This window comes from Glycine soja, chromosome 6 (genome assembly GCF_004193775.1).
Source record: "Glycine soja cultivar W05 chromosome 6, ASM419377v2, whole genome shotgun sequence".
Lineage (NCBI taxonomy): Eukaryota > Viridiplantae > Streptophyta > Magnoliopsida > Fabales > Fabaceae > Glycine > Glycine soja.
The window spans coordinates 6,371,043-6,385,572 of NC_041007.1; the positions used below are offsets into that span (position 1 = coordinate 6,371,043).

At 32.3% G+C, this 14,530-nt stretch overlaps 2 protein-coding genes across 3 annotated transcripts; both read left to right on the forward strand.

Moving 5' to 3' along the window:
* The first annotated feature begins 1,558 nt into the window (after positions 1–1,558).
* On the forward strand, positions 1,559–5,062 carry LOC114415117 (la protein 1-like). Its single transcript, XM_028379656.1, has 10 exons — positions 1,559–1,725; positions 1,814–1,892; positions 2,005–2,154; positions 2,336–2,475; positions 2,893–3,041; positions 3,373–3,474; positions 3,553–3,940; positions 4,193–4,340; positions 4,626–4,704; positions 4,826–5,062. Exons 1-10 carry the CDS (start codon positions 1,675–1,677, stop codon positions 4,920–4,922), a joined length of 1,383 nt encoding a protein of 460 aa, XP_028235457.1. The 5' UTR covers positions 1,559–1,674; the 3' UTR covers positions 4,923–5,062.
* A 2,128-nt stretch (positions 5,063–7,190) lies between these two features.
* On the forward strand, positions 7,191–13,891 carry LOC114415118 (transcription factor MYB3R-1-like). 2 transcript variants are annotated; one of them, XM_028379658.1, is made up of 12 exons: positions 7,191–7,448; positions 8,178–8,377; positions 8,765–8,819; positions 9,211–9,268; positions 9,545–9,639; positions 9,780–9,883; positions 10,075–10,203; positions 10,280–12,014; positions 12,093–12,370; positions 12,712–12,826; positions 12,906–13,139; positions 13,566–13,891. In XM_028379658.1, the coding sequence occupies exons 2-12, from the start codon at positions 8,301–8,303 to the stop codon at positions 13,683–13,685; spliced, it is 3,000 nt and encodes a 999-aa protein (XP_028235459.1). In that variant the 5' UTR covers positions 7,191–7,448; positions 8,178–8,300; the 3' UTR covers positions 13,686–13,891. The 2 variants fall into 2 exon arrangements, with proteins under 2 accessions (XP_028235459.1, XP_028235458.1); XM_028379657.1 differs by having other exon boundaries at positions 7,191–7,412.
* Positions 13,892–14,530: the final 639 nt, after the last annotated feature.

Consider the following 14,530-nt stretch of genomic DNA (forward strand, 5'->3'; position numbering starts at 1 on the left):
TTCAATTTTTTAAAACACACTCTTACTCTTTTGTTACTACTATTTTTAGTAGGTTTTGTTATTTTTTGTTTTTAATTATTTTATTTGTCAATATTTTTTCTTATATTGTATTATTTCATAATCAAGAGAGATAAGATGGAATATTTAACTCATTTTATTTATCTTTAATTTGCAACGATTTTTTAAAACTAAAAACAAAAAAAAAACTGAAACTAAACTGATTTTGGTTTAACAATTTTCAAAATTGAAAATAGAAAACCACTCCAAACGGAAATGAAATTTTGTTCTTTCGTTCACTTCCAAACTTTCTATACAAAAAAAAAGAATATTTTTGGACAAACAATTTTTTTATATGATTTTCTTTTTTAAAATGCTAAAATACATTTTTATTTCTTTTATTTTCTCAAATCTATCATTTTAATCTCTTATTTTATTAATTGATAAATTTTATCAGTCAATTTTTAAAAGTTTGTCATTTTATTTTCTTATTTTTTAATTGACATTTCGTTTCTCACTTTTAAAATAAATCATAATTTTAGTCTTTATAATCAATTTCAAAGGTAGATTTATGTATTGTGTAAACATGAATTGATACATGTTTATTTATTATTCACATGACAATTTTTTTTTTAAAATATTTAATTGCTAATAAATTTAATTTATTAAAAAAAAGAATTAATAACATAGATAATCAAGTTTGAAATTAAGAAAGAGGATTAAATTTACAAATTTTTTAAAGTAAGAGACAAAATGTCTCAATTAAAAAATATGAAAAATAAAATATAATTTTTAAAAAAATGGAATATAAAATGTTTCAATTAAAAAATAAAAGAATTAAAGATCGCGGATTAAAAAAAAAAAAAGAGAACTAAATTACATTTAAGTCAAAAAAGAAAGATTTTCTCTTCTCTTCTCAAACAATGAAAAATTGTTATTTTTGTTCTAGTATACTCTATTTATGTGAAACCTAACACATGATTAATTAATAGAGATGAAGGTTGACGTCATTCTCTTTTAAATACACATGTAATTGATTAGAATTTATTGAAAAACATTAGTTTTGATATTCTTGCTTCTTATTAAATAATATTGACTCATGAAATGTGTATATAATATACTTGTTATCTATTTAATAATTATATTAAAAGTTATATTATGGATGATTTCTAATTATTTAAAAATTACACCGACAATGCATATTTTTTCCCCGAAAAGTTAAGCTCAAACTTTATATAACCAACTCAGTTCTATGAATTTGATTCTTTTAAGGTGAATAAATACATAAAATAAAATAAAAATATTTATTATGAATTTAAAAATGATTTATATTATAAAGTACGTTTATTAAAATTAACAGCAAATATACACTTTATTTATTTATTTTGTACATACATTTATTCGTTTTGAAAGAGATAAATTTCATTCTCATCTCTCCTTTAATTTGTTGAAAAAAAAGTGGACGCTGTCGGTTTGGAGTTGGAGTGCGTAGTGGCGTAGTACATTCAGTTATCTTTATCCCCCCATATTTCGTGTTTATATTATTTCTAATTTCTAATCTAAACTGAGCTTTTAAAATTACAAAAGAAACACCATACTTTAAAGCCCAGAGTGCAACGTACTTTGCAAAAACCCTAAACCCTCTCTCTTTCTCTCTCGGCGACTCTGCACTCATCAATGGCAACGCAATCGTTAGACGAAGAAACAACTAAGAAAGTCATACGACAGGTATCACTCATACTCCAATCTTGCTTTCTATTTCAACTTTTATTTTTCTATGATCATTCAATTTTCGAGTTTTTTCTTTTTGGCTCAGGTTGAGTTTTATTTCGGCGATAGCAACCTTCTCACCGATGGTTTCATGAGGAATAGTATCACTGAAAGCGAAGATGGCAGTATCCTTGTTCTTCAGTATTAACTGTTCTTATTTATTTATTTATTTTAAGTGTAGCGCTTTTGTAGAGTAATTTGAATTTTTCATTGTTGGCCTTGACTGTGGTCTCACAGTGATTAGTTTGGCGCTGATTTGCTCGTTTAATCGAATGCGAAAGCACCTTAATTTGGGTGATGTAAAGCCCGAAGAAGTGGCCCAAGATACCGTGAATGCTGTTGCTCAAACTTTGAGAAATTCAGCTACACTCAAGGTCTCCGAAGATGGTTAGTTTACTAAGCTCAGGTTCTTTTTGTTTTTTGGTGATTGAGAGATGAATTCGTCATAAATGAACTTATTTGCTGTTTAGTTGTCACTCAAATGTTTATTTTTGTATGTTCATAGGTTAAATGAAGAATGATTAATTATATCCTGGGTTTTTCCTTCTTTTTTATTTGTATGTTTCAGGGAAAAAAGTTGGCAGGAAAACTGAACTTCCAAAGCTAGAAGAGGTTGAGCAGGTGGAGATAAGAACACTTGCTGTATCGCCATTTGAACATGATCTGAAGCTTGAAGATGTGGAGAAACTCTTTGGTCAATATGCCAAGGTAATAATATTAACACTGGGGAGTCCGGGACCTGTATCATGATTTACATGCTAACTTTTGAGTTAAAAAGCACTGTGTTTCTTTTACTTATCCGAGTTGTTAATGTATGGTGTGAGCCAACTGGAGTCAAAACTGCATGAAAGAAGTTTCTTAATGTTCTTGATTGACAGGGAATTAAGACTATATACAAAATGCTTCTCATACACTTAGGACATTATGCATCATTTAAAGATAAACCATGACATTGTATTCCTCTGGTTAATTTTTGAGTGCTTTAGATTTATGTAGTATGTATTACTTTCAATGAGTAGACAATCCGTGTTGTCTAGCTGATAGTTCTTTAAGTGCGAAGTATTTTGTGTGAGCTCCTTTCTTTCTAATTTAAATTTATATTATATATATATTTTGGGGTTTCAGGTTAATAGTGTCCGGCTTCCCCATCATGTTGGAGACAAAAAGTTCTTCTGTGGCACTGCTCTTGTAGAATTTTCTTCAGAGGAAGATGTAGAAAAGGTCATGAAGGAAAAATTGGTATATGCTGGGGCTGAGTTAGAATTAAAACCAAAGTAAGAAAATTCTTATAGCCTCCCAACACCTGAACCTGAAATTAATTATATTAAAAAAAGGTCAAATATTTGGCTTCTTAAAATAATTTCTAAAATATGTGCTATGAGGGGTTCCTTTATGTTAAAGAAAGTATTGCAATAAGAATTGCACATTTATTCTCTATATTTCTGAAAAATATAAATAAAAGGAGTTCCGTTGGTGCCAAGTTCTCCTGGCATAGTTTTATGAAGAATTTAAATTCACTTCATTGCTGCTTGTAACTTGTGCTTGTGTTACTAAGTTTGAGAATTTTGGTATTTGAGACCGTCTGATTATATTTGCCCAATTCAGGAAGGACTTTGATGCAGATAGAGAAAAAGAACTAGAAGATTATAAAAAATCTCGTCCACCTGTGGGTTCAAATCAGCAGAATAACACAAATGTAGAAGAAGAGTAAGAAGCTACCAACTTTTAATCGCCCAAAAGAAAGTACATATAGAAACTGATAGTTTTCATTCAATTTCATAACAGCTACCCTAAAGGCTTAATTATTGCCTTCAAACTAAAGAGCATTTCAGATGAAATTCCTTCAGAACAAAATGGTGTTGACCAACAAGCCAAGGACAATAGTGTTGTCTCCAAAACAGATGAAAACCCCCACTCTGAAATTACTTCAGGAGAAAATGACCAAATGGTAACAGAAAATGTTGGCGATGATGAAGAAAACTCTGAGACGAAAGAAGCAAAGGAAACTGAAAGTGAAGAAAACAATGGGATGAAAGAAGGAAAGGTAACCGAAGGTGAAGACAAGAAACGACAAGCTGGTGGAAAATTTTCTGCCGCTGCTTACAAGGACAACATGGATGTTGTCTCACGTGAGGATTTGAAGAGTGTCTTTGAGAAATTTGGTACAGTGAAGGTAATCGGGTTTCCTCCTTCCTCCAGCCTGTAGAACCGTACGCCTTCTGTTAAATGTTTGTTCTAGGTTTTGCAGCTGTCTATTATAAGTTATAACTATCACCCTCTCCCCCTGGAGTTTGTTTTACTGTTTCTGGAAGGAGGATACATTTCTTTTTTGGATTTGTTTGATTACCCTGATGGCAGTTAGATTCCTGTAACTGAAATTGTCAAACTTTCTTAATTGATTAAATACTCTTGATTTCCTGCTTAGTACATTGATTTCAAGATTGGAGCAGAGTCAGGATACATTCGCTTTGAAGAAACTGAAGCTGCTCAGAAAGCACGTGCTGCTGCAGTTATTTCAGAAAAGGATGGCTTGGTTGTAAAGAATTATATTGCTATTCTAGATCCAGTGACTGGTTAGTTCTACTTCAATTTCTTTTTTTCTTAAACAGTTATCTAATTTTTGTTTGGATTTCGTTTGTGGGCTTAAAATACTATTTCTCATAATCAGTTTCCAATGTACTCTATTTAAATTGAAAAAAATATTGCACTCGATGAACAAAACCTCTTAACTAGGAGGAAAGGGATTTGGATATGGGAGAGAACAGTAGCTGAGATTAGTACCAAAGTGGTATCTTCTGACAGTGAAAATTGGATCGGGTTAAGTTGAGAGCCACTTTTATTTGTTATGGTGATCACAGGTGAGGCCGAAAAAGAATACTGGAACCTGCTTCGTGGTAATCAAGGCAAGCACCGTGAATTTAAGAATAAGCAGGGAAGGTACGTGACTGGATTCAACGATGCCGTGAATTTGACTTTAGCAATTGTCTATACTTTTTTACTGTGTTGTTGGATGCTCATAAAAAGGTGGAACTTAAATTAATTATATCTCTCTTTGCAGGGGAGGATGGCATGGTAGAGGGGGCAAACATGCACGCTCTAGAGATAACGGGTCTAGAGATCGCCGAAATAAGGCTCAGAAAGTTGATGCTGCATAATGGGTTGGTTGCCTGATGTATTATCCCCTAATATATACTCAAGTTTTGATTTTATGGTTCGTTGTAACATGGCACATTATCATTACTTGCAATATTTCTTTATAATTTATAATTTATCGCATGCCATTTATTTCTCTCTATTCAGTCTATTGTTTGTGTGGTTCATACTGAACCTAATTATGGATTAGAATATCGCAGAGTAGATGATTCGATAAAAAGTTGATAACTAAAAGCCCAAAAAACAAAAAAAAAAATTATATAACCCTAAGACATTATTTTCACCTTTTGTTGTTTCTTGCAATTCTATTCATTGAATTGTAGAGAATAGAGTACGATATGCGGTATCAATGTCTAATAATGGTGTATATTGTTGGGGGTAATAAGTAAAATCTGAGGTGGAAAAATACTTTGTTTTTTTAAACTTATGGAAAAAAATATTTTTGCAAAAAAAGAGTGTCACTAGGAAGGAAAAGACAAACGATCAAAGATAGAAGGAAAACAGAGTGTCGATGGAAAATTGAATGTTCACACTTTAAAACATCTCAAAACATATGTAAGAATATAATAAAAAATATAAAATTAAGTTGTACACTAAAATAATTAAAAAATATAAACATTACGAAATAAGATTACTGTGACTTGAATTAAAATTAGTAAAAATCAAACTAGTTGTGAGTCGATTTTGAAATAATTATTGTATAAAGGATCCTGAGTACTCCTAGTTTTGAGAGAATAATTTTTTTATTATATAATTCTCTTATTTTATTTATTAAAAATACCAAAAATAGAATGAGAAAATTTTGAAAAAAAAATCTTTTAATTTTGATAAAGAGGACATTTAAATCAAGGCATATCTAAAATGATATAATTATCTTAAAAAAGTATATGTTAATTTTTTTAAAAACAGAATTTATTAAAATCATTAATGCACTTAATAATCATAATTTCAAATAAAAATGCTTTATTTGACAAAATTCTATAAAATTAGTTCTCCAAAATTAATTTGCCACTGATAACTAATATTATAAGAACATTAATTAAGAAATATGGAAAAAAAATTTATTAAAAAGAACCATTAGTGTATTCTTAAAATAATTTCGAGTGTATCTTAATGTAATTTTAACACTTTTAAAATATTAATTCTTTATTTAATAAACATTGAATAACAAGACCCAGTTAACTTTGGTTGTATAAGAATAAAACTTAAGAAGTATTCGAACAGTAGCCTATCATTGACTCAAATTATATGGTCAATTTGAATGATATACTAATTGATCTGTTTATGTGTAAATTTGTTGGTATTAAACAGGAATAAACGCGACAATCACATATGCCATGTTTGATATTTCCCATGTTGCGTTCGGATTTCTGAGGCATATCTAAAATGAGTATCAAACTATCTTTGACTATTAACACAATCTTAGTTAACATGAAACTACTATTATTAGCATTAAAGAACAATTAGTTCAATTGAAATATTTCAAAGTTAGTTCATCCATCTCTTTTGATATAAACCTTTTTCAATATTTCTACGCACTTCGCCACGATATACTTATTGGTATTTTCTTGATACAATATTTATTTGTCAGCTTTCTTTTCTTCTAAAAAACTTGTCTATTATTTTACGATAAACTCTACTTTAAAAATAACCGAAGTTTCAAATCTTTAATCATTTTAATTTTTATGTAAAAATTAAAATTTTATTCTGATGCTATACTATTTTTTGAAGTATGTATTAAATGCATGAATAAAAGAATAAAAGATATGGTAAATTTTGATAAAAAAAAAAAGATATAGTAAATTCTTTCAACCGTTTTCTTGTATCAGAATTACATTAACCGTCGTGAAACGTAAGATCGACTAATTTTAAAAAAGATTTGATTTTTAATGCTTATTAAATGTAAATTTAATAGCACTAAGAGTAATAATAGCTATCTTTACCTTTAATGTAAATTTTTATTCTCATTAAATGTAATTTTAATATTACTAATAGTAGTAGCTAGCTTTATCTTTATTGTAAAAAAAAAAGCAGGATCACTCTAAATAAATAAAACAATGAGTATAAATTTGAAGAAAGAAAGAAAAAAGAGAGAGAGAGAGAACAGAATAGTATATTTTTTAAAAATAAAACTTGCCCGTTGTACTTTTCGAAAAAAATGTACGCTACCGTGCCGAGATGGAAACATTTATCCGACGTGTCGAGATCTGAACCTTTTATATGCCAAAGATGTTCGAGCTTTAAGCATAGGGTTTGAAACGCAAGAGTCCGCCCCTTTATGTTTGAATAGAGACGAGGACCGTTTAATTTAACTCTTTTTCTCTCTTTTGTTTTCTTTTCCTTCCATTCTTCTATTCTGGGTTGTGTGGTGGTTGATGTGCATTTGCAGATCTTGTTTACTTCGCCATCGCTCGCGTGTGGATCTGCAAATGCGCACCGTTTCGATCGCTTCAGCTTCGTCTATTATCAATCTTTCTCTGAAGCTCAGTCCGGTGAGATATCCTTAACGGTCACATTTGCATCTTCGTGTTCGTTCTCCGATCTTCAAATTGTCTTTTCTTAACTTTGATCTTGTTAGGCGAGGAATTTTACGAATCCTTATTGGATTCCGAGTTTTTGAACAACTTTAATTTGAATTGCTCTGTCTTTTTTCTTCTTCTTCTATTATTTTAATTTTAAAATCATGTTTGTGATTTTGAAAGTTTGAATTTGTCCTCTTCGACTGAGATTCTAGTAACGAATTATGTAATTGGGCTAGTGGTTGATGGTGGATGTAGCTTGTGTGGTGCAAGCGGTCGAGCTTCAAAAATGGTGATGTTTTTTGGTTAATGAAAAAATTCTGTTCTTAAAATCATGTTTTCTTACCTTCGATCCTGATCGCTGTGGAATTTTAGGAATCTTTATTGGATTTTGAGTTTTTGACAACTTTAATTTGAATTGCTGTGTGTGTGTGTGTGTGTTTTTTTTTTCTTTTTTAATTTTAAAAATCATGTTTGTGATGTTGAAAATGTCAATTAGTCTTCATCCACTGTAATTTTAGTATCGAATTATGTAATTGAGCTATTGGTGGATAAGTTAGATGTTGACTCGTGTGATCGAAGTGGTAAATCTTCAGAAATGGAGATATAATGTGATTTTTTGAAAATTTTGAATATTCTTTTCTCCGATTGTTTGGTTGAGAAAAAAAATCTTTGATTCTTTTTTTTTTCTTTCTATTTTTGCTTTTAACTTCTCCTGATTCCTGTGTTTGTTTGCAGAAGTTTGTTCATGGGATCTCTTAATTGAGGGAGGGATTATAATGATTTGGAGAAGCAACTGGAGAGAGAATTGCAGTCCAGTGGGAATTGGGGTATTCTATTTTAGTTATCTGCCAACAAACTATGGAAGGTGACCAGACAATCCCTGCTGCATCAGATGTGGTGATAGAAGGTGTTCAGAAAATTAGAGCTCTTAATGGGTAATTCTTAAAATCATCTCTGTTTAATTACATTCGTTCTTTTAATATTATGAAGGCCTTTAGCATTAGCGTGATACGTGAGTGAAGTGAAATTATACTGGTGTTTAGCCTGTTTCTCTCTAGTTCAACACTTAACAATTGACATGTTTATAAGTGGAGCTGTTACATGCTATCTTTTTAAAAATAATTTATTAATTTCCTAATAAATTTTTTATGTTCCAACTTTATTCTTGCTCTCTCTGTGTCCTGTCCTTTCTCTTGAACAAATAATGTTTCACATATAAAAATAAAGAAAGACAAAAGAAACCTTTGTAGATAACCTTAGTAAATTGTTTCTATGAACACAATGAAGTGAGTTTTTTCTTACGGTGAAATACATATATGTAGGAGGACTACTGGCCCTACAAGGCGCTCTACCAAAGGACAATGGACACCTGAAGAGGTGAGTTTTTTTTAAGCACTTAAAACATATTTCATTTTTGGAAATATGGTAATGTTTTGCTTGTGCTACACTTTTTTTTTTTAAATTTATCTATTTATAGACTGGTAATGTTTTAATTGTACTATAAAATTCTGTAACTGGTGAAACTAAGCATGTTTACGACTTATTCAAATGAATTTTGCATGTAAAAAATATGTTTACTTACAATCAGTTATAGTTTATTTTTTTGAATTTTGTTACCACAAAAAATGGTCATAATACATTTTTTTTAATATTTTTGATATGTTTGTGCATTTAGAACTTTAAGAGTTAAGAGCTTCTAGGATATAAAGTTTGATTGATAATTATATTGTATATTATTTGGTGATATTCATGTGTTTTGTTTTTGCAGGACGAGATTTTGCGGAAGGCTGTTCAGCGTTTCAAAGGAAAGAACTGGAAAAAAATAGGTACTATTTTGGTAGCAGACCCACTTATATAGTGTGCATTTCCAATTTTATTAAGTTATATGCTTGAAATTTAATATGCTTAACGGGGAGATATAAATTGGGGGAAAAAGGACTACGTTTCATGGGGTTCAATATTTTGGTCCCCTCCACCAGTTTGGTATTTCTACTCTATTTCTCACATACACACAGAGACATATTAAGCACTTTTAATTTACCCAAACTAATTATGCAATATTTTGTTATGTGACCTGTTCTGATTGCCGAATTTGTATGTAGCTGAGTGTTTCAAGGATAGAACTGATGTACAATGCTTGCATAGGTGGCAGAAAGTCTTAAATCCAGAACTTGTCAAAGGTCCATGGTCTAAAGAGGTAATCTCTACTTTCCATTTCTTGCCCGTGCTGATCTTATCTCTACATGTTAGTATTTATTTTGATGTAATATTAGAATGTATAATTTTTCTGTTTACACATCTAATGTGAAGTCATCTATCGAATCTGAATGCAAACAGGAGGATGAAATAATTATTGATTTGGTGAATAGATATGGACCTAAAAAGTGGTCTACTATCGCACAACACTTACCTGGACGTATTGGTAAGCAATGTCGAGAAAGGTATGGAGGCTATTGGATTTCTATTGCTTTGCGTAAGCCACTAGCATCATTAATGCATCTTTTGTGATAAATTAGAGTATAATAATAAAATATTTTATTCAGATTACCTTTATTCTTATTGCCTCATATCATATTGGAGAATTTCGATAGATGTAGTTAATTCTCACTTATATAATTTGTAAAATGTATAGGTGGCATAATCATCTTAATCCTACTATAAATAAGGAAGCATGGACGCAGGAAGAGGAGTTGGCTCTCATACGCGCACATCAGATTTATGGGAACAGATGGGCAGAATTAGCGAAGTTATTGCCTGGAAGGTAAATACATATTGAGTTCCTTCTTTTTTGGAAGGTAAATACACATATTGAATTACTTGTGCTTATGTGGCAACAGGACAGACAATTCTATAAAAAACCATTGGAATAGTTCTGTAAAAAAAAAATTGGATTCTTACTTGGCATCAGGCCTGCTTACTCAGTTACAAAATGTACCACTTGTTGGAAATCCGAATCAACCTATTGCTTCCATCTCTTCGAGGTTGCAGCAGAGTGGAGATGATAATGGTCCCAGGGGAACTGAAGGAGAGGAAGTTTCACAGTGTAGCCAGGAGTCAGCTAATGCTGGTCACTTTTCATCAGCCAGAGATATGAGCAGTGTTGTTTTACAAACAGGAGAGGAATACAGACCAAGTGAAGAACCTAGTCAAGCATCCTGTTCAGAGCCATATTATGTGTCTCTGGATGAAGTAACTGCATCCCTTCAAGACATGGCTGGCCAAGAGATTTGCACTTCTCAATTCATTGAACAGAAATATTCACACAAACCTAGAAATTCCTCAAACGGGGACTGCCAGCTTGATTTACTTGACTTGACCAATATTTCCTCACTGGACTTTGGGCAGGAATCATCACAGATGCAAAATGATTGCGTAGCTCCTAGTGAAAATCACAACATTGTGAATGTTCCGTTTCAGACTTCGATGGGGTTAGGTGTTGCAACGACCATGGGACCTACATCTGTTAAACCAGAACACATGTTGATGTCTGATGATGAATGTTGCAGAATCCTATTTTCAGAAGCAATAAGTGATGAATGCTTTTCTTCTGGAGATTACAGTAAAGGTGTAAACATGGTTAACTTGTCAGGATGTACCTCATTTCTTTGTCAGTCATCATTACCATCTGTCCCATCAGTAGTTTCTTCTGCTGGTGATAGGTTGACGTATACATATACAGCCGAAGCCAATCAGTTGGTTGGGTCTGAGGATCAGCAGTTTGTCTCCAGAACACAGGACAACATAATTTATGCTAATGACTTGTCCAGTTCTCCTTGTATCCATAGGATAGACAGCACAGAAATGCAAGAGCCATCAGATGTTGTGAAAGGTGATTCAAAATTGGTCCCTGTAAATAGTTTTGGCTGTGGATCAGACGCTAAGCAAACTTCCTATCCAACGGATGAAAAGCCAAATATGCTTACAGAACAGGAGGACAAAGGTGCCCTATGTTATGAACCTCCCCGCTTTCCAAGCTTGGACATTCCTTTCTTAAGCTGTGATCTTATACAATCTGGGGGTGATATGCAGCAGGAATTCAGTCCCCTAGGTATCCGCCAATTTATGATGTCTTCTATGAATATGGACCTAACTCCTTTTAGATTATGGGACTCACCTTCTCGTGATGATAGTCCTGATGCTTTGTTAAAAAGTGCGGCTAAAACCTTCACAGGTACACCATCTATATTAAAGAAACGAAACCGAGACCTTTTATCTCCACTATCAGATAAAAGAATTGACAAGAGACTTGAGATTGAAATGACATCAACCTTGATAAAAAACTTTTCCCGATTGGATGTCATGTTTGATGACAATGAGACTCAGGGAGCAGATTTGCTTCCTGCATCTTCAATGCAAAAGAGGGACTCTGGTACCTCTGTTGAAGGTGATAAACAGAATTGTGGACAAGCTGTTAAAGTGGAACAAGTAGAGGATAAAAACAAGTCTGCAATTTTGAACGACAAAAAATCAGAAGACGATTCGGGTGATAACAATTCTCTGGATAAAATTAAGCAGCAACCTCTTGATGTTGATTCTGAGATAAAGAATGATGCTAGTGCTGCTGCTGAAATTGTAAGTATTATTCTCTTGTAATAAGCTGTTAATCGAAATTTGTAAATATTTACTTATGCCGTTATTTTTTTTTGTCAGGTGCAACAACCATCTGGAATTTTGGTTGAACATGATAGGAATGATCTGTTACTGTATTCACCTGATCAGGTTAATTTGAAATCAGAAAAAAAAATTAGTTTAAGCGCTAGAACTAAAAAAAATCCATGCTCAAGGATTAACTCACCATCTGCTTGGGTAAAGGAGCATGAAAGACTTTCAGTTGCTGTTACTTGTGTACAGTCTATCAGTTCATCAGGCCCGGGGGAGAATTCGGGTGATCACATTGGAAACGATGGTGGTCTTGAAACATGTAACATGTAATTTTCTTCAAACTAATTACATTATCATTTGCTAACTGTTTCCATTTTCCATTATTTATTTGGGTTTTTATTAACAAGGCCGAGTTATTTGATCAACCTCCAATAAGGAGTGAGGCTTCATCCATTTAACCTTATTTGATGTTACTGTTAATAGTTTAAGCTGCTGCAATGGAAAGTTCTCCCGTTATGCGGCACTTGAAATATTCATTTATCTAGTTTTTGTTATTTGCAACGTTTTGAACTCTAATGACAATTGTTGCCATTGACCTTTTGCTTTAATTTTCAAATTATTCAGTGTCAACTCACTGTGGTTCTGACAACTGCTTGTTTGATTTCAGATTTGGTGGAACACCTTTTAGGAAAAGCATTGAATCACCTTCAGCATGGAAATCTCCTTGGTTCATGAACACTTTTTTGTCCAGCCCCAGGATTGATACTGAAATTACAATTGAGGTACTGTAGGTTCTGTTGGATAATAATTTTCTTGAAGTAGATTTTAATTCACCACAATAAAAACAGAGCATTTTTACAGGATTTTGGGTATTTCATGAGCCCTGGTGACAGAAGCTATGATGCAATCGGGTTGATGAAACAGATCAGTGAACAAACTGCGGCTCAATATGCCAGCGCTCAAGAGATTCTGGGAAATGAGACTCCTAAGGCATTACCAAAAGATGCTTCCAGAAACGACAGGGATGAAGATCAGGAACATATCGATGCTCATAATCAGCATGGGAACCATTGTCAGTTGGCTTCAAGTGCTCTGGTAAAGCTTAACTTAGTCCATTGTCCTTTGATCGACATATTCACTTGATCCTTTCCCATAAGTCCTATCCCTTAAGTTTTTCTTGAAAGCTGAAGCATATGTAGATCTATATATTTCATCATGTGGCAAGAGAAACACAAATAACATATTTAGAATATAGATATCATAATATTTCACCATCAAGGAGAAACACAACTATCCTAGTTAAAACTATAAGTGGTTTATTATGTGTGTCTGTTTAGAAACAAAGCTGCAGCTGAATTCCATCCCCCTTTCCGGTGTTAAAAGTGACACACAAAATCTTCACTAATAATTTTATTTTTCACTTTAAAAAGCATAAGCTTAAAAGATTTGAGCCATTGGAGATTTCAGGATCCCTGCACTGCAGTTATTTTCTTATGCTTAAAGGAAATTATATGTTTGCAGGTGGAGCGACGTGTACTTGACTTCAGCGAATGTGGAACTCCGGTCCGAGGTGATAGCAGCAAATCCTCAGCTAAGAACTTTTCAAGCCCTTCTTCGTATTTGTTGAAGGGCTGTAGATAGTTGATCGTTTGCACCGAAATGCTATAAAGCCTTCATCTCCAAGTATATTTTATATATAGTTTACTATTTTTTTTTATCTATCTTATATAGTGATAAGACTTGAATTTGTAATTGTAACAAAAAATTCTATTTAAGCTTGTGACGATTCTTGATTCTTAATTTGTCACCTCTATAGTAAGCAAATACACATGAGATGATTTATAACATTCTTCTTGGGTTATATTTTTTTTCTCTTACCAATTGTCCGCGACAGTCAGCACCTACAATTACAAACAGCTATGGAGGTAGGTGAAAGAGCAAGAAATCTCAAAATCTTGCTCTTTATAAATCGTATTACAATGATAAAATAATATTATTATAAATGAATTATCAAATTTTTTAAGTCATCATATTTTAATATCAAGAACGCAATTGCTATGCGAGTTGATTAAAAATAGGATAAATTATTTGATTAAGTTTGTCGTTATTACTACTTATATAAGTGCAACGTTATTATAAATTTCCTACATTATATTTGATTCTCACGAATAAAAGAAGATAAAAGTCATTGGCTTTCTTTCTGGGTTGTCTATTGATCTCATTAGTTCACTCAGTTGAGGAATGTTCCTTGAGTCTTTTGAGTTAAAGGAGCTGATTGGTGTTCAACCAATGGCTAAGTACCCTAAAAAAGTACTTTCTAGGACAAGACTTAGCAGAAAAAAATTAAGTTAAACACTTCCTTCTAACAACCTTAACATGAAATGAATGGTCAATACTCTTATAAATATTTTCGTACTTTCTCTCAACCTCTGATGATAGAAGTATAGAAGTATTGAACATCCAATATACTCTTTCTCTACTCATCT

Coding starts and splice junctions, on each gene's coding strand:
- LOC114415117 (XM_028379656.1), top strand. CDS start 1,675: ATGGCAACGCAATCGTTAGACGAAGAAACAACTAAGAAAGTCATACGA. Junction 2,155..2,335: donor ACTCAAGGTCTCCGAAGATG/GTTAGTTTACTA, acceptor TGTATGTTTCAG/GGAAAAAAGTTGGCAGGAAA. Junction 3,941..4,192: donor AGAAATTTGGTACAGTGAAG/GTAATCGGGTTT, acceptor TTTCCTGCTTAG/TACATTGATTTCAAGATTGG.
- LOC114415118 (XM_028379658.1), top strand. CDS start 8,301: ATGGAAGGTGACCAGACAATCCCTGCTGCATCAGATGTGGTGATAGAA. Junction 9,640..9,779: donor AAGGTCCATGGTCTAAAGAG/GTAATCTCTACT, acceptor GAATGCAAACAG/GAGGATGAAATAATTATTGA. Junction 12,371..12,711: donor GGTCTTGAAACATGTAACAT/GTAATTTTCTTC, acceptor GTTTGATTTCAG/ATTTGGTGGAACACCTTTTA.